The following is a 16,877-nucleotide window of genomic DNA, read 5'->3' as shown; positions in this document are numbered from 1 at the left end:
AAAGGACAGAAGGAAGACTCCCTTGAAGACTTGCTACATCCCTCCAACCAATCAACACATGAGTCTCCCTCTGCCAACTGGAAAGGCTCGAAGAAGTCCAACAAAGACAAATGGTCTTCTCTTTCGCTGACCCAAAGATCCTCTTTGATGGTGTCGCCATGTGATACATTCTCTCGGCCGGCCTCCGTGTCACCAGTGTGCACCACCGACCTTTCTTCTGACCTGGATTCCTCTGGTCGACAGCAGAAGAAAGCCGACACTTCTGTGGACCTCATGGAGCAGGATCTTCTTGCCTCTGTGCCCTGTAGCAGCGAGTTCTTGCAGACTGGCACTCGGCAGCTGCCGAGGTGACACCCCTTCATATTTTCCTCATCATGACTGTCCTCCAATGGAACTTTTGCAGCCTTTGATCCAACAAAGAGGATTTATGACTGCTTTCAGAATCACAGCTTGTACTTGTACTCTTTCAGGAAACAAAATCGCATCCTCACGACTTATTTGAGCTTTTGCATTTCTTCCTGGTCCATTTTGACCTTCCACTCGAGGTTGGCATTCCGTCTCATGGGGGAGTCATGCTGCTCACATGGGATGACATTCATAGTCAACCCATCTCCCTGACTACCTGTCTTCAAGCTGTTGCAGTTTGCCTTTTCCTTCCTCACTTGACCTTTTCCCTTTGTACCATTTACATCCCTCCGTCATTCGATGTCACCAGAGTCGACTTCCTCCAGCTTATTGGACAGCTTCCTCACCGATTTCTGCTGCTTGGGGACTTCAGTGCGCACCATCGCATTTGGGGCTCTTCCAGAACCTATCCGAGAGGTGCCTTCTTCGCTGCCATTCTTAATCAACTTAACCTTTTCTTCTTTAACACAGAAGCACCCATGTTGCTTTCAGACTCGTCACACACCTATTCCCATTTGGACCTTTCCTTCTTCACTGCCCATCCTGCACATCATCTTGAACGGTCCGTTCTTTCTGACACCTACTCGAGCGACCATTTCCTGTGTGCTATCCATTTGCTGACTCCTACCCCACCTCCATGCACATCGAAATGGCGGCTCACTAAGGCTGACTGGAGACTTTACTCCTCCCTGGCGACCTTAAACGAACACGATTTCCGCAGTTGTGATGACCAGGTGGAATTTCTTACAAACATTATCCTTACCGTCGCAGAACATTCCATTCCTCACACTTCCTCTTTACCATGCTGTGTCCCAGTCCTTTGGTGGACTGAAGCCTGCTGCGACGCAATTCACATTCTTCGGGATAACCAAAAAGGTAGCTGAACTTCATTCACTAGTTCTTTTAACAGTTTCACCCCCCTCTTCCATCGTGTGCACCAACCTCCGACGGTTCTCTGGGAGCAAGATCCATTCCCCAATTTTCGGCCTGACAGTAGCAGACAATGTCTTGTGTACCCTATTGCTATTTCCAACACCTTGGGTCGCCATTTTGCAGAAATTTTGAGCTCCTCCCACTATCATGCTGCCTACCTCTATTGGAAATGAGCAGAGAAGACTCGAGCAATACCCTTCTCTTCTCAGAATCGTGAGTGTTACTGTGCTGCCTTCACTGTGAGGAAGCTAGATCACGCTCTCACTTCATTTCAATCCTCCGACCTGGACCAGACACTGTTAACTTTCAAATGTTGCAGCACCTTTCTCTTGTGGGCAAGCACTTTTTGCTTAATACGTACAACCGGACCTGGGCAGAGGGCATGTTTTCCAGCCACTGTCGTGAAGCCACTGTCATACCCATACCTAAGCCCGGTAAGGACAAACACCTTCCTTCTGGCTACCACCCACTTTGTTTACCCGTGTCATGAATGGTTTTTTGTGGAAATCCCAGACTGGCTGTGTTTTTCAATTTGGAGAAAGCCTACGACATTTGTTGGAGGAGTAGTATTGTTTGTACTCTCTACACATGGGGCAACTGCCCCATCTCCTTGAGGAATTTTTAAAAGACGAGTTTTCGAAGTACGTATGGGGTCTGCCTTCTCGGACACCTTTATCCAGGAAAATGGTGTGCCTCAGGGTTCTGTCCTGTCGTCTTTGCTGTCGCCATTAACCCTACAATGGCCTGTCTCCTGCCGGGCATCTCCGGCTCTCTTTTTGTTGACATTTTGCTATCTACTGCTGCTTTTCATGAACCTGTCTCATTGAGTGGTGTCTTCAGCAATGTCTCGATCGTCTTTACTCACGGAGCATCGACAGTGGCTTTCGTTTTTCTACTGACAAAAACATTTGTATGAATTTCTGGCAGCACAGCTGGTTTCTCCCACCATTTTTACATCTTGGGCCTGTTGCTCTTCCATTCATCATTGAAACTACAAAATTCCTGAGGCTCCTGCTTTATACAAAACTATCTTGGTCCTCCCACTTCATGCTCCCTGCAGTTTTCCGATGGGTGTGAACCCTTCACCATCTTGCCTTCGTGTGGCAGCCCATCTTCACCTTGGCCTTCATTCACTTTCTAAAGACACTGCACCAGGCTCGCTCTATTGCCTTCAGTTTCACGACCTATGCATGGAATTTCGCAATAGTATCTTTGTGTACACTGATGGCTCTTGGACTGACTGTGGTGTCGGGTGTGCCTTCAACGTCAACCAACATTTTTTGGTACCGACTTCCGGCACATTGCTCAGTATTTACAGCAGAGCTCTTCACCCTGTATCAGATTATGGAGTACATCTGGCGACACACTCTTTTCAACTGTGTCACTGCTCAGACTCTCTCGGCACCCTTCAAAGCCTCTGTGCACTGTAGACTGTCCATCCCTTAGTGCACCGGTTCCAGGAAAGCTTCCACTTGCTCACTTTTTATGGAGCCACTGTGATGTTTATGTGGGTTCCAGGTCCAAGAGGTTGCTGACGCTGCTGCCAAAGCTGCATTCCTCATACTTCAGCCCAATAATTCTTGCATTCCCTCTGATGATCTCTTGTTGCTTTCTGTCAGGAGGTGGTGTCACTTTGGCATCGCCACTGGTCCTCCATTCGTAGAAATAAGCTCTGGGTTATTAAGCCTCTCCCAGCGGCTTGGACAACCTCCTCTCAGTCCTCCTGCGGCGAGGAGGTTGCATATTGGGCTCTGCCTTTTTAGCCATCGCCATTTGTTAAGTGGTGCTCCCCCTCTACTTTGTGCACATTGCACCCAACTTTTAACTGTCTGCTGTTTTCTGAGGGGATGCCCTTTTTTTTGACCATTTACGTTCCCGTTTGGGTTTTCCATCTGAGTTATTGGCCGTTTTAGTGAACAATGCGTGGGCTGTCGACCGTGTTTTACTTTTTATCAGTCGTAGCAATATGGTGAAGGCCATTTAATTTTTAGTTCTGGGCCTCCATTTCCCTATTGCGTACTTCATAGACCTTCCTCCACATCCCTGTTTGTAGCTGTCCTCTCTTCCGTCATTAAACGTTGACATGTAATCATTTTTAACTCCTCTCTTCGTCTTTGTGTTTCACAGTTTTGGCATGGACACATATGACCCTAATTGTTTTTGCGCCCTAAAACAAAAGGGGGGGGGGGGGGAGAAATACAAAGCCCTTACATTCTTTTGTCGACTTATGTCTTTACCTCCCCTTGAGACCTCATAATTTGTCGGGGAAAAATTCTAAAACGTGTCTGTGGAATCAGAGAAATATCAGGGAATTTCACTTGGAGAAACTTGTGGCAACCCTGATTTTAGGTTTTTATATATGGAAATTATTTTTGCTTCTAGTATTGCAGTTCTGAATTGCCGAGTTCATTTTAAACTAACTTTTGTTATTAATCACAAATACCATTAGGGAATATAACCTCTATAGGCATGTAAGTGTGAGAATCCATGGGTCCCTGAAGAAGCTTTTTCAAGATGTAGAATAAATACTTTTTTCCGCTTAGCTGAAATACCTCAGAAGATTATGCCACATGAGTAACCTGAGTGAAAGTGTGTTAGCAATCCTTTGTTCAGTTTGATACAGTAAGAGATTTCTAAGCACAAAACGGGCGGAACTGAGCTTCTCGGTTAACTGACTCACATGCTCGTCTCACACGTGAGTGGTATCTGCATACTCAGGAACTTAGAACACTGGAGCCTAATTGCCCATTTATCCCTACTTTTGATATTCGTATCTGTAAGTCACTTTTATTTCTTTAGAACTGCACAATACAAGTTTTTAGGCATTAAGCTGGTACCTGTGAATTAGTACAAGCCTATTCTGTTATTCTCCTGGATGTTTCTGGTATGGACGAGTTTAGATCTTGCGTCAATAAGTTTGTGACACTTCAAAACATTAGAGTTTTTCCAAAGTCCTCCAGTGCCTCAAGTAAATCATTTTTGTGGACTTGGCAGCAAGCACTGTGTGCCACACCATATTTAATGTTCTCCCTTTTTGAGTTTAATCTTATTCCTGTCTTATCATTTGTTAATGTGACCTTCCATTTTCTGTAGTTAAAGTACAACTCAATCCATGCAAGGGGAAGACTTTTAATGCCATACTATCTTAGCTTCCCCTCTCAGAATTTTTTAATCCAAACAGTCAAAGGCTTTGGCAAGATGACAGAGGGGATAATTTCCACTATTTAGTTCTACTGGAATTGAATTTGTGAGATATTATGTTGGATTCTCAGTAGAGAAGCCTTTACAGAAGTCAAACTGTGTTGTTAAAAAGTTATTCTCTGAATGGTGGTTCACCATTCTAAGTGGATTTAGGTTGAAATACTATGCAGAGATGAAGAGGCTTACAAAGGCTGGAATAGGCTGGTGAGATGCACCAAAGCAGTAGTTGGATGAAGACCACGACAGCAGACTTCAACTCAGTTTATTGATGGAAATCCAGCTCTTTCCGAAATTAGCTCTCGCTCTCTCTCTCTCTCTCTCTCTCTCTCTCTCTCTCTCTCTCTCTCTCTGACACACACACACACACACACACTTCCTTCTAGCTACCACTCCATCTCTCTTACCAGTGTGTTCGCAAGGTGATGGGACATATGATTCATGCCCGGATGATGTGGTGGCTTGAGTCTCACAATTTTTGATGAATGCACAGTGTGGCTTTCAACACGGCGTTCTGCAGTTGACCATCTCATTACTTTGCCCACCCATGTCATGAATGGTTTTCTGCAGAAATCCCAGACTGTCGCCGTGTTTTTCGATTTGGAGAAGGCCTATGACACCTGCTAGAGAGCTGGTACCCTCCATACTCTTCACATGTGAGGCTTCGATGGCCACCTACCCTGTTTCCTTCAGACATTTTTAAAAGACCGAGTTTTCGAGGTGCATGAAGGGTCTGCCTTGTCGGACACCTTTATCCAGGAAAATGGTGTGTCTCAGGGTTCCATTCTGAGTGTCGTTCTCTTTGCTATCGCCATTAACCCTATAATGGCCTGTCTCCCACTGGGCATCTCCGGCTCCCTTTTTGTTGATGCTTTTGCCTTCTATTGCAGTTCTCTATGGACCTGTCTCACTGAGCGGCATCTTCAGCAATGTCTTGATTGTCTTTACTCCTGGAGCATCGACAATGGCTTTCGCTTTTCCACTGACGAAACTGTCTGTATGAATCCCACGAATGCTGACTGCAAATTTGTATGTCAGTCTGGTTATTTGACCTGTTGTGCTGCCATTCACGAACAGCATTCCAGCAGGTGTTTTCCTACAGGATAACACTTGCTCACATACTGCTGTTGTAAGCCAACATGCTATAGTGTGTCAACATATTGCCTCGGCTTCCTCGATAACCAGCTTTACTTCCAATCGAGCACATATTGGACATCATCTGATGACAGCTTCAACCCATCCACAAACATCATTAACTGTCCTTATATTGACCAACCAATGCAACAGGCATGGAACTCCATCCCACGGACTGACACATGACACCTGTACAACAGCGTACCAGCATTTACATTTACATTTGCAGTGGCTTATCTCACACTCACATTGATCTCTGATCTTGCAGCGTTAATCACTTTACATATGTTGCCTCAACAAATATATTCCTGGAATTTCATTACTCTACATTAATTATTTTTTGGTGTTGCAAATTTTTCCATCAGTGTACCTGGCCTTTCTTTAACCATCCCTGGTGCGAGGCAGAATTCTCTTCCCAGTAGCGAGAAAATGCCGTTATTCCAATTTTGAAATCAGATAAATTGCCTCTTCAAACGGACAGCTGTCGTCCAGATTATTTACTCAGTGTTCTGCAAGTTACTTGAACATATGGTTAGTCGAAGGCTGTATTGTGTCCTTGAATCCCCGGATCTTTTGGCTTTGATCCAGGGTGCTTTTCGCCAAGGCCGCTCTACTGTAGATAATTTAGTCCACCTGAAGTCTGCTATCTGAACAGCTTTTGCTCAGCATCAATTCCTTGTTGCAGTTTTCATTGATTTGCGTATATATCTTATGATGCCACATGGTGCCATAATGTCCTTGCCACCTTAAAGGATTGGGGCCTCCATGGCCCGCTCCTGATTTTTATCCAGAACTTTCTTCCATGTTGCACTTTTTGGGTACAGGTTGGTGCCTCCTGAAGCATCCCCCCCCCCACCTGCAGGAGAAGGGGGTTGCACAAGGTTCTGTTTTGAGTGTTGCTCTTCTTTTTGTGGCTATCAATGATCTGGCGGCAGCTGCAGGACGTATGGTGTCCCCATCTTTGCACGCTGATGGTTTTTGCATTTATTTTTGTTCGTCCGCGGGGGATATTGCTGGAGGCAGAATGCAGGGAGCAATACACCAAGCACAATCCTGGGCCATCACTCATAGCATCCATTTTTTGGCTGCCATGACCTGTTGTTGTTGTTGTGGTCTTCAGTCCTGAGACTGGTTTGATGCAGCTCTCCATGCTACTCTATCCTGTGCAAGCTTTTTCATCTCCCAGTACCTATTGCAACCTACATCCTTCTGAATCTGCTTAGTGTATTCATCTCTTGGTCTCCCTCTACGATTTTTACCCTCCATGCTGCCCTCCAACACTAAATTGGTGATCCCTTGATGCCTCAGAACATGTCCTACCAACCGATCCCTTCTTCTGGTCAAGTTGTGCCACAAACTTCTCTTCTCCCCAATCCTATTCAATACTTCCTCATTAGTTATGTGATCTACCCATCTAATCTTCAGCATTCTTCTGTAGCACCACATTTCGAAAGCTTCTATTCTCTTCTTGTCCAAACTATTTATCGTCCATGTTTCACTTCCATACAAGGCTACACTCCATACAAATACTTTCAAAAATGACTTCCTGACACTTAAATCAATACTGGATGTTAACAAATTTCTCTTCTTCAGAAACGCTTTCCTTGCCATTGCCAGCCTACATTTTATATCCTCTCTACTTCGACCATCATCAGTTATTTTGCTCCCCAAATAGCAAAACTCCTTTACTACTTTAAGTGCCTCATTTCCTAATCTAATTCCCTCAGCATCACCCGACTTAATTAGACTACATTCCATTATCCTTGTTTTGCTTTTGTTGATGTTCATCTTATATCCTCCTTTCAAGACACTGTCCATTCCATTCAACTGCTCTTCCAAGTCCTTTGCCGTCTCTGACAGAATTACAATGTCATCGGCGAACCTCAAAGTTTTTATTTCTTCTCCATGAATTTTAATACCTACCCCGAATTTTTCTTTTGTTTCCTTTACTGCTTGCTCAATATACAGATTGAACAACATCGGGGAGAGGCTACAACCCTGTCTTACTCCCTTCCCAACCACTGCTTCCCTTTCATGTCCCTCGACTCTTATAACTGCCATCTGGTTTCTGTACAAATTGTAAATAGCCTTTCGCTCCCTGTATTTTACCCCTGCCACCTTCAGAATTTGAAAGAGAGTATTCCAGTCAACATTGTCAAAAGCTTTCTCTAAGTCTACAAATGCTAGAAACGTAGGTTTGCCTTTCCTCCGTTATGCATTTCTGTCATTGTGTTTTTTGGGACCGGTCTTTGATGCCCAGTTGACATGGCTTCCCCATCTTTGTCAACTAAAGCAGACATATTGGTCGCACCTGAATGCTCTTCTATACCTCAGCGACACCGAACGCGGTGTGGTCCATTCTATGGATTTGATACACTATTGTGGGGTAAGACTGGTAACAGGTGCCTTTGGACTAGGCAGAAGTTCCACTATTGTGAGTTCTGCACCACCAAAAATTGATGGCAGCTGCTCGCCCATAGTACCCTAACTGTCATCTCCTCTTTCCAGATACGAGATCTACCTCCCATAACGGCAACACAGGTCTGGGGTTACGATCACCAAGTTCGAGTCTCGGTCTGGCGCACAGTTTTAATCTGCCAGGAAGTTTCATATCAGTGCACATTATGCTGCAGAGTGAAAATCTCGTTCTAGAAAACTCTTTACCTGTAATTCTCTTTACATATTGGCTATTTTCTTCACATATGGGGGACATGATCTCATCTGAAAAGTGAAAGCAAGCCTGTAAAAGAAAAGGGGGGGGGGGGGGGGCAGTTCTCAATTCTTGAGCAGTGACCCTCTTGTTTTTTTTTTTACTTTTGCAATTTGGGTGAGTTTGTGTTCAATCCTTGCACCCAATTTACTCTTTCATCTACCTACTTTTTTTCTCATCAAGCAGAACGATATTTATGCCCGTTGTTTAATACCTGTTTATATCACTTACAATGCTGGTATTTATGAATTTTTTAGCATTTGACTCCGGAAAGACCATTTTTCTTTGTAGTGAGGTCTTGCCAACAGCAAATTTTCTGGATGGAAAGTTGCTCAATCTGCTCATATACTTTAAAATTTAAAAGTAAATCTAGCAGTGCTAGAATGTATACAAAATACTGATATACCCATTTTCAAGTTGTTGTTTAAAGATTCACGACTTTTAAAACTTACGTAGATTACCTTTTTGATGATAGAACCTTACATAAGAACATTGAGAAGGTCACATGATGAACAATTGAATGACACATGTAATAAATTCATCGAGGCAGTGAAGTTCAGAGCTGTTGTAAATATTTCAGAAATTAAAAGTATATATTACCTATTGAATGTATTATTTTGGGGTGAAAGAACACAATAATTATTATTTTTGGAATGTAATAATTCACTATTGCTTCATTTTAATTCTAATAAGTTTCACATTGTAATGAAACATTGTCTAAATTCCTCTCTCTCTCTCTCTCTCTCTCTCTCTCTCTCTCATTTGTTATAACTTACCGCTGTTATTTTGTATTTGTATTGCAGTCATTACATTAAAATTGGCTATATTGATTCTGCAATTTATACTATTGTGCTATTGCTAAGAATTGATTTAAAGAATAAAAGTGTATATTTATTTGTAAGATATTGTAAATTTATACCACTGGAACTCTTTCAAAATATTTGATTGCGTAATACTGACAATAAATACAATGACTTTCTTTCTTCTGTTTCATAGGATGCAGTTATAATTGTAATAGATGTTGGACACTTTGACTCCAAAAATGTTATACAGAAACGCAGTGATTTTTTACAAAAGGCAAAACTATGTGTTCGAAGAATTGTGGAGAGGAGGGTACGTGATGTATTTTAAGTAGGTTATAAAGAGTAACTATAACAACAAAAACAATAAATTATTGATAAAATTATTTAACTGAATAGATAAAAAAATGTACTCACCAATTTAGCAGACACATAAAAGACTGTTGTAATTGGCAAGCTTTTGGAGCCAGTGGCTGCTTCTTCAGGCAGAAGCATTGAAGGGGAAGGAAAGAGTAAAGGAAAAGACCTGGGGAGGTCTAGGAAAAAGGGGTAGACTTTGGGAAAGTCACCCAGAACCGCGAGTCAGGGGAGACTTACCATACAGGATGAGAAGGAAAGACTGATTGTTGGGGACTGCATCGGACAAGATTTGAAAACCTGAGAGCTTAAAGGTGGAAGACAGGGTAATAAGCAAGACAGAGATTACTACTACAACCGTGCATGAGTTAATAAGAGTTAGAAGCTAAGTGCATTGTACGTAACAGCCGTGGGAGGGGACGGTGAAAAATAGACGGGAAAGACAATGAAAGATGTAGAAAGCTAAAATGGAGTGAAGAAAAGCTGAGGCAGAAGAAATTAATGTAAATTAAGGTGAGGTGAGTGGCGAGAATCAATTACATGTTGTAGTGCTAGTTCCCACTTGCGGAGTTCTGAGAAACTGGTGACTGGAGAAAGGATCCAGATGGCGCGTCTGGTGAAACTGGCACCGAGGTCACGAATGTCATGCTGTAGAGTATGCTCTGCAACAGGATATTGCGGTTGCCAGTATATATCCTATGCCTATGCCCATTCATACAAACTGATAATTTGGTGGTAGTCATGCCAATGTAGAAGGCTGAACAATGTTTACATAATGGCTGGTATATGATGTGCCATTTCTATTTTTCACCTCCCCCTCCCACATCTGTTACGAACAATGCACTTAGCTTGTCACTCTTATTAACTTGTGCACAATGTTTTAGTAGTAATCTCTGTCTTGCATATTACCCGTCTTCCACCTTTAAGCTCTCAGGTTTTCAAGTCTCGTCCGAAGCAGTCCCCAACAATGTCTTTCCCTCTCGTGCTGTACAGTAAGTCTCCCGTGACCCGCAGTTCTGGGTGACTTTCCCGAAAGTCTAAGAAAAGACCTCTCCAGTCCTTTTCCTTCACCCTTCTTCCTTCCCCTTCAACCCTTGAGCCTGAAGGAGGAGTCACTGGCTCCAAAAGCTTGCCAATCACAACAGTCTTTTATGTGTGTGTTCTGCCGCTGCTTGGTGAGTAGATTTTTTATCTATCCAATTAAATAATTTTATAAGAAGTATCTGTGATGTTTTTATTGGTATACACTTTGTTATAAACAAAACATATTTTTACCAGTTAATATGTTTCCAGATATTTACCAGTGGAAAAGATGAAATTGGGTTGATTGTACTTGGTTCTGACAAGACACAGAATCCACTTGATTATCCAAATGTGAGTGTGGAATTTCCTCTTGCACTGCCTACATGGCAGATGATATCCTTTGTGGAGAAATCTGTACATGAAAGTGAAATAAAAACAGACTGGATAGATGGTGTTGTTGTTGGCATGCAAGTCTTGAAAGATGAACTAGGGTAAGTATCTAAAGCTGTCTGTTTCGTTACATTCTTGGAACATGTTACAGAATGTGTGTTACACAAATCACAGTGACGTAGTTGTGACTTCATAAACTTGAATCAATATGTTTTTGTAATGAAAAAGAAACAGAAGGCACAATACCTGCAGAATTAGGAAAATTTTTTGTGTGATTTTACTATATGAATGTTTTTTACAGTTTTCTGTTCAGCTCAATAATTAAGGAGGTATTGATACAAGGCTTTGGCAAAAGTTCATCTGTCACCTACAATTCCAGCGCTGTCACTGGCATTCCCTACCCCACAATATGACTGGGCCACCATGAAAGCAGCCACAACATTGTCAACTTCACTGAAACCACAGCATAGCAATTTACTTGAGTATGGCTATTGTTGTGGTCTTCAATTTGGTTTAAGCACTATGTCAATACCTTCTCTTCATAGCACTCAGAAGTCGCGATCTGCGACTGTTTTTACAAATGGCAAGAAAACTTTTCCTCTAGTTGCTTGTTTTTCAGTGAAAGATGCAAATATTTGAGAATGTATATATATATCTGTCAGAATAGCCACAAAGTCCGAAAGTTATTTTCAAATGATTGCGCTCTTCTGCAAAGTATTAAGATTCCCAGATTCTTCCAACATGGTCCACCAATGCCTTACATACCCCTCTTCCTCCATGTATTGTTTCCAGCATTTGGAGATGAAACATTAGGCACCAAAATATACCTTATAACCACAATCTAATGAACATATAATTAAAATAACCAAAGATGTAATGTTGCGCTCTCAGGTGGGACTGATATTGAATGCGAAGCCAAAGTGGAAATTAAACATTCATCTCACTTTTTGGTATTGAAATTATTCACAGTGCCATATGGAGAACTGAGTTTCTATGTTTTATAGAGCCAAAGTCAACAAGGAAACTGCACACTTCAAAAAAAGTTTTGCATCACCCCAGTTCCCAGAACCCTTGAAGATAGACTGACTGTGGATATTGTATTGCAGACACAGTACCTTTGACTGTTCAGAGATGTCACTAAACCCATCCAAAGATGCAAACAACCATGCATGAACAGCGCCTATTAGACGGAGGGGGTCCGACAGCCGATCAGTTCCAGCCATTCCACCAAGAACGTGGTACACGGCTTGATTGTGTGGAGTTCAACCGTGCCTACATGGTCAATACCGCGGTTCGATTGCATCCGGACTGTTACCTTGTGCCAGGAAGGGCTCTCAACAAGGGAAGTGTCCAGGCATCTCGGAGTGAACCAAAGCGATGTTGTTCAGACATGGAGGAGATACAGAGAGACAGGAACTGTCGATGACATGCCTCGCTCAGGCTGTCCGAAGGCTGCTATTGCAGTGGATGACCGGTGCTCACCACAGATGAGTGTCATAATGCCTTCAACTATACAATTGTTGGAAGTGTGTTTGGAGGTAACCCGGTCAGGCTGAACACCTTAGACAGACAGTCCAGCAAGTGCATCAAGGTGGAGGTTCCCTGCTGTTTTGGGGTGGCATTATGTGGGGCCGACATACGCCATTGGTGGCCACGGAAGGCGCCGTAATGACTGTACGATAGGCGAATGCCATCCTCTGACTGATAGTGCAACCGTATCGGCAGCATATTGGTGAGGCATTCATCTTCATGGACGGCATTTCACGCCCCCATCATGCGCATCTTGTCAGTGACTTCTTCTCCAGACATGAACCCTATCAAACTTGCCTGGGATAGATTGAAAAGGACTGTTTACAGACGACGTGACCCGCCGACCGTTCTGAGGGATCTACGCGAATCTCCGTTGAGGAGTGGGACAGTCTGGACCGACAGTGCCTTGATGAACTTGTGGACGGTATGCCATGACAAATACAGGCCTGCCTCAATGCAAGAGGATGTGCTACAGGGTATTGGAGGGTGTGTATGGCAATGTGGACCACCACCTCTGAGAGTCTTGCTGTATGGTGGTACAACATGCAATGTGTGGTTTTCATGAGGAATAGAAAGGGCAGAAATGATGTTTATGTTGATCCCTATTCCAATTTTCTGCTCAGGTTCCGGAACTCTCGGAACCAAGGTGATGCAAAACTTTTTTTGATGTGTGTATTTATTATAAAAGTTGCACCCAATCTCCCCGATTTTAGAGCTTGTTCGTGAAGTTTTTTTTTTAGTATTTTGCTATGAGGGACGCACTGCCTCCAGTGGCTTATTACAGGGTAAATCCATTGCATTTGATTTGTAACCCCCATATAGCTCCATATCTGCGTTGCACTGAAGATACCTGCAGAACAGTGCAAACATTGATGGTATGCTCTTTGTATCTTGTTTTGAAACAAACCTGTTCCATTCACTCTAGGTGCTTGCTGTTGACAACAATAGCCCCAGTTTACACTTCATCCTCAAGTTACCTTTGAGTCCTACTTCGTTTTGCCTCAGGTTTGTTTTTCTGGTAGTGTTAGTTGTAGATGATACACAACAATGTTGCATCTTCAGTCCAAAGACTGGTTTGAGGCACCTCCCATGCTACTTTACTTTGTGTAAGGCTCTTCATCTCTGTTTAACTACTGCAACATATATCCTACTAAAGCATCATACTGTATTCATCTCTTGGTCTCTTTCTACAGTTTTTACCCACCACACTTCCCTCCAGTACTACATTGAATTCATTGATGCCTCAAAATGTGTCCAGTCAACCAATCCTTTCTTTAGGTCAAGTTGTTTGACAAAAAATTTATTTCTTCCCCAGCTCTATTCTGTACCTTCTCATTAGTTATGTGATACAACAATATGGATAGCTTTACTAGTGAATAGTTGATCATTATGCACTCAGTGTATGGCATTACTGAATGAAATGGAAGAACGACACCACAGTGCTATTATAGCTGATCCTGCTGCAACACCAACCACCTCACAGTACTTTTGCATCTTGCAGTTGTTGTATTACTCTGTGTACAACCCTGTAATTGTATGTAGTCACACTGTGGACCCCAAGAATTTAATAATTAATATTGCAGTTCTGTCGTGCAGAGACTGTACATTCAGCACTCGTTTGTTCCAGCCAGATACACATGCCTCAACACGACGTCTCTCCTAAGAGTTGTCATGTGCATTTTTCCAGTATTTCAGCAGATATTTGCAATTTTGTTTTTGCAAAGCTTAGATGCCCAGAGAAATACTGCTCACACATGTTTCATGTGATACCCAGTTTCAACCGTAAGTATCTGTTTCTTCCCTAAGACAAACAAAATGATTCATAAAGCAGAATTTTCCTGACCATTTGGTAGAGCAGCTCGAAGTTAGTCTAGTTCGATATTGAGTATAGCGATATGTATTAACGTGGACAGAAAAATATGAAGAGTAACCAGTGCTCCAGCAGCGACCGAGTAGCACTGCTGTGTGGCAGTAGCAGGCAGCGCGGGGCAGGGCAGCGCGCGAGTTGCTGCAGGTGCTGGTTGTTCTTTGGAAAACAAACCGGTGCTTTCCATTGACACTGGGAGTTGCGTGAAAGATGTTATGAGCATTGTATCAGCCAACTCCAGCTTCAGGTTATGAAACAAAATTGCAGTTATCTGCCAAAGCACCAAAGAAAATGTGCCTGATGACTCTTGAGGTATCTCCACACAATGCCTTTTTCCTCATGCTTAGTTGCAGATGTATGGTGACAAAAATGCATTTTGTGAAAGAAACACACACATGCGTTGACATGTTGCCTCGTTGTATGAGCAGTTTACTGTAGATCCTCTTCTTTGCTTGGGAGTTTGTGCTGCGTTTATTGCAATGAAAAGGTGACAGAAAAAGAAAACGTGGAGACTTCTATGGATAATGAAGTATCTAAATAACAGAGGCACAAGAAAGACAAAGTGACGACAACTTCTTGGCTGCAAATTTCAGAAGATTACATTGAGATTTTAGATTTTGTGCTTGGGAAACTGCAGCAGTAAGGCCAGCAATAACATTATGTTTGCTGGCAACTGGCAACAAATATATCAGTTTGAACTATTTATTTCCCGTTTCAAAATGAAGTGTTTCACTTACTATTCCTTAAACAAGAAATAGTTAAGGGGGGAGTTTCTTGATTGATAAATGAAAGTTATTTAACTTTCAGCGTGTCATTTGTATTTTATCTTGTAAAAAAAGGTGTTTGCACAATTTGAATCGTAAAAGATTGTATGTAGATTACCGTACTCAGATTTGACAAATTCGGGAATGTCAGACTCTGGAATGCACTAGAACAGAGGTTGTCTTCTCCAATTTTGTATTTTTTTGCAACATTGATGTCCTACATTTCAATTTCTAATGCTTTGTTGAGGAGCTACACATGCTTCGTCATTTCTTTTGTTCAGATGTCAGAATCTTCAGTTTTGTACTATTAAGTCACCATAGCACGAATGTTCGCCTACTGTTTTCAGATACACTTTTCATAAATTTGTGGTCTTATTCTTCTCTGTTTTCCTACTTTGAGACTTATGGTACTGCATTATTTACAGCAATATAGTTGTAGACTTTTTATCAAATAATGGAAAATCTAGGATGGAATGGAACAACACCTTCAACCTATTACCCGGAACCTACCCTCCTATATAAAAGATACCAACCATTTCCTCCCCCGACTCTCCACAGTTCCTGTCCCTTTACCACACGGTTCTTTGCTTATCACTGTTGATGCCACCTCCCTTTACATTAAAATCCCTAATGCCCATGGCCTTACCACTATTGAACACTACCTTCCCAAGGCCCCACAGATTCCAAAGCAACCTCCTTCCTAAACGCCATTACCAACTATATCCTCAACCACAATTACTTCTCCTTTGAAGGTATTACTTGCAAACAAATTTGAGGTACGACTATGGGCACCCACATGACACCGTCCAATGCCAACTTATTCATGGGCCACCTAGTAGAGGAATCTTTCCCAAACACCCAGAACCCTAACCCCTCGCCTGGTTCAGATCCCTTGATGACATCTTTTTGATTTGGATTGAGGATGAGGATACCTTATCCACATTCCTCCAGAACCGCAACAACTTCTCCCCCATTTGCTTCACCTGGTCCTACTCAACCCAACCCAGAGATGGCTACATAGGTACCTCCATCCATATCAAACCTACTAACCACCAGCAATACATCCACTTTGACAGCTGCTACCCATTCCATGCCAAGAAGTCCCTTCCATACACCTTAGATGCCCGTGGTTGTCGCATCTGCAGTGCCAAGTGGTCCCTCTCGAAATATACTGAAGGCCTCACTGAAGCCTTCACAATCCATAATTATCCAATTATCCTCCCAAAGTTGTGCAAAAACAAATCTCCCATGCCTTATATTCCCAGTCTTCTACCACCTCCCATTGTCTCACCGTCTGGCCACAGAGGAGCATTCACCTCATAACTCAATACCACCCAGGACTGGAGCAATTGAATTACATTCTCTGCCAGGGTTTCCACTACCTCTCATTGTGTCCTGAAGTGAGAAATGTCGTGGCCACTATCCTTTCCGCCCCTCTCAAAGTGGTATTCCGTCGTCCACCATACCTGCACAATATACTCATCCATCCCTACACAACCCCTGCTCCCCTCCGGCTACCTCATTGCTCATCCCCCTGTAATAGACCTAGATGCAAGACATGTCCTACACATCCTCCCACCACCACCTATTCCAGTCTACAATATATACAAACATCACCTATCCCATCAAAGGCAGGGCTACCTGTAAAACCAGTCATGTGGTCTACAAGCTAAGCTGCAACCACTGTGCTGCATTCTATGCAGGCATGACAACCAACAAACTGTCTGACCACATAAATGGCCACCGACAAACTGAGGCCAAGAAAC

The 16,877-nt window shown here is 42.8% G+C and overlaps 1 protein-coding gene across 1 annotated transcript in view; it reads left to right on the top strand.

The window, feature by feature from the left end:
• The window catches only part of LOC126425094 (X-ray repair cross-complementing protein 5), a 187,238-nt gene that overhangs the window by 17,528 nt on the left and 152,833 nt on the right, over positions 1-16,877 (top strand). Inside the window, exons 2-3 of the mRNA XM_050088012.1 lie at positions 9,377-9,493; positions 10,831-11,051. Of these exons, the coding sequence (XP_049943969.1) occupies positions 9,377-9,493; positions 10,831-11,051 (338 nt within the window). The remainder of the gene's footprint in view (positions 1-9,376; positions 9,494-10,830; positions 11,052-16,877) is intronic.

This window comes from Schistocerca serialis, chromosome 10 (genome assembly GCF_023864345.2).
Source record: "Schistocerca serialis cubense isolate TAMUIC-IGC-003099 chromosome 10, iqSchSeri2.2, whole genome shotgun sequence".
NCBI lineage: Eukaryota > Metazoa > Arthropoda > Insecta > Orthoptera > Acrididae > Schistocerca > Schistocerca serialis.
Note: the sequence above shows the minus strand (reverse complement) of the source record. Positions and strands in the feature narration are given on the sequence as shown.